At 35.8% G+C, this 1,815-nt stretch overlaps 1 protein-coding gene across 3 annotated transcripts in view; it reads right to left on the bottom strand.

Moving 5' to 3' along the window:
- ap3s1 (adaptor related protein complex 3 subunit sigma 1) overlaps nucleotides 1-1,098 on the bottom strand; it is an 11,408-nt gene extending 10,310 nt beyond the window's left edge. For 2 of the 3 annotated variants that reach the window (XM_016450651.1, XM_016450652.1), the window contains exon 1: nucleotides 847-1,097. In XM_016450651.1, the coding sequence (XP_016306137.1) occupies nucleotides 847-915 (69 nt within the window). In that variant the 5' untranslated portion in view covers nucleotides 916-1,097. Of the gene's footprint in view, nucleotides 1-846 lie in introns of all 3 variants that reach the window. The other variant, XR_001631083.1, reaches the window with a different exon arrangement.
- Between the last annotated feature and the right edge of the window lie 717 nt (nucleotides 1,099-1,815).

The raw sequence follows: 1,815 nt of genomic DNA, 5'->3' as shown, positions 1-1,815 counted from the left end.
CCGCTCATACACACACACACACTCTCATACACTCTCATACACACACATACACTCTCATACACACACACACACACACACACACTCATATACACTCATATACACACACATACACTGCCGCTCAAAAGTTTGGGATCAGTAAGACTTGTAATGTGTTTTAAAGAAGTCTCTTCTGCTCATCAGGGCTGCATTTATTTGACCAGAAATACAGAAAAAAAAACTGTAATAATGTGAAATATTATTATAATGTAAAACAGCTGTTTTCTGTGTGAATATCTGTTAAACTGTAATGTATTTCTGTGATGCGCAGCTGTATTTTCAGCATCATTCCTCCAGTCTTCAGAGTCACATGATCTTCAGAAATCAGTATAATATGCTGATTTATTATCAGTGCTGGAAACTGTTGCTGCTTCATATTTTTATGGAACCTGTGATACTTTTTCAGGATTATTTGATGAATAAAGTTAAAAAGAGCAGCATGTATTCAAAATATAAATATTTTCTAACAATATAAGTCTTTATTATCCCTTTTATCAATTTAACACATCTTTGCTGAATAAAGCATTCCTTTCTTTCAGAATAAAAAAACACTTTTGAACACACTCTCTCTCTCTGTTAGCCTTCATGGCAAAAATCAAATCTTCTTCCATGACAACAGATTTCAGGGCATTTGTTCCTAATCATAATCCATGTATGGTTAATATTTCAGCTGTAAGAACCACAATTTCTGACAAATCAGCTGTTCAGTTATTCACAACAACACACGTCATGTAACACAGAGTAACGTGTAAAGCATTAAGTCATTCAGTAATAATAATAATAATAATAAGGAGCGAATGATTTACTCACGTAATGCTCGTAGAATTTTGACAGTCGTGGTTTGCCATGATTATTAAAGATCAGAATGGCTTTTATCATGTTCACCGCTGTGGTCGGGTCCAGCTGCGGCTGAAGTCGTCGATGTTACAGATTGATATTCCAATAATCAATAACTAATAATCGCAATCTGACACTCAGGCGCACAGCAGAGCGGAACAGCGCGCCGGAACCTGTCAACAAGCGCGTCAGAGTAACTTCCGCTCAGCGAGCGCGCTCCGTGACGCAGAGACGCTGTCAAAATAAAAGTCACGACGATCCGAGATCGACTGCTCTTAACACGTAAATCCGTAAACGTTTAATTAAATAACTAAAAGTATTCTGTGTAAGTGTATAATGTGTAATTACATCTGTTTTGTGTATATGCGTGTTTTGTGTTTTGCTGTACTGCACTCAAGAATTTCACTTACTGTTGCACCCGTGGTTAAATTAACAACACATATTATTATAGGAAATAATGAACATACGTGTCTATGTGTTTTATTGTGTGATTTCGTTCATGCCTTTTCTTTATATTGTTATTGGTGAATCATGTGTCTTAAACTCTACAGATGAAAAGAGTATGTAACATTAGTTTGGCATTCATTTTTAAGATTTCTTGCCTGTGTAATTGTTTTATTTTTTTTTTCGTCTAGTTGTAGTTATTTTTTATCGCCATTATTCACATATCCCACAACACAAATTATGAAATCACATATAGGCATTTTATAGCCAATGTTCTTTTAGTTCAAAGCAAGGCTTCGGAGCATATCGCGAATCATTTGATTCAGATCAAAACTTCGACTTCGTATGGCGAATCATTTGATTCATATCGGGACTTGATTCAGATCAAAAATTCGACTTCGGAGCGTGTAACACGAATCATTTGATTCAGATCGGGACTTGATTCAGATCAAAACTTTGACTTCAGAGCGTGTAACGCGAATCATTTGATTCAGATCA

Source organism: Sinocyclocheilus anshuiensis, unplaced genomic scaffold (assembly GCF_001515605.1).
Source record: "Sinocyclocheilus anshuiensis isolate Anshui unplaced genomic scaffold, SAMN03320099.WGS_v1.1 scaffold2373, whole genome shotgun sequence".
NCBI lineage: Eukaryota > Metazoa > Chordata > Actinopteri > Cypriniformes > Cyprinidae > Sinocyclocheilus > Sinocyclocheilus anshuiensis.
The sequence above is the reverse complement of the archived record's forward strand: the minus strand, read 5'-3'. Positions and strand labels throughout refer to the sequence as shown.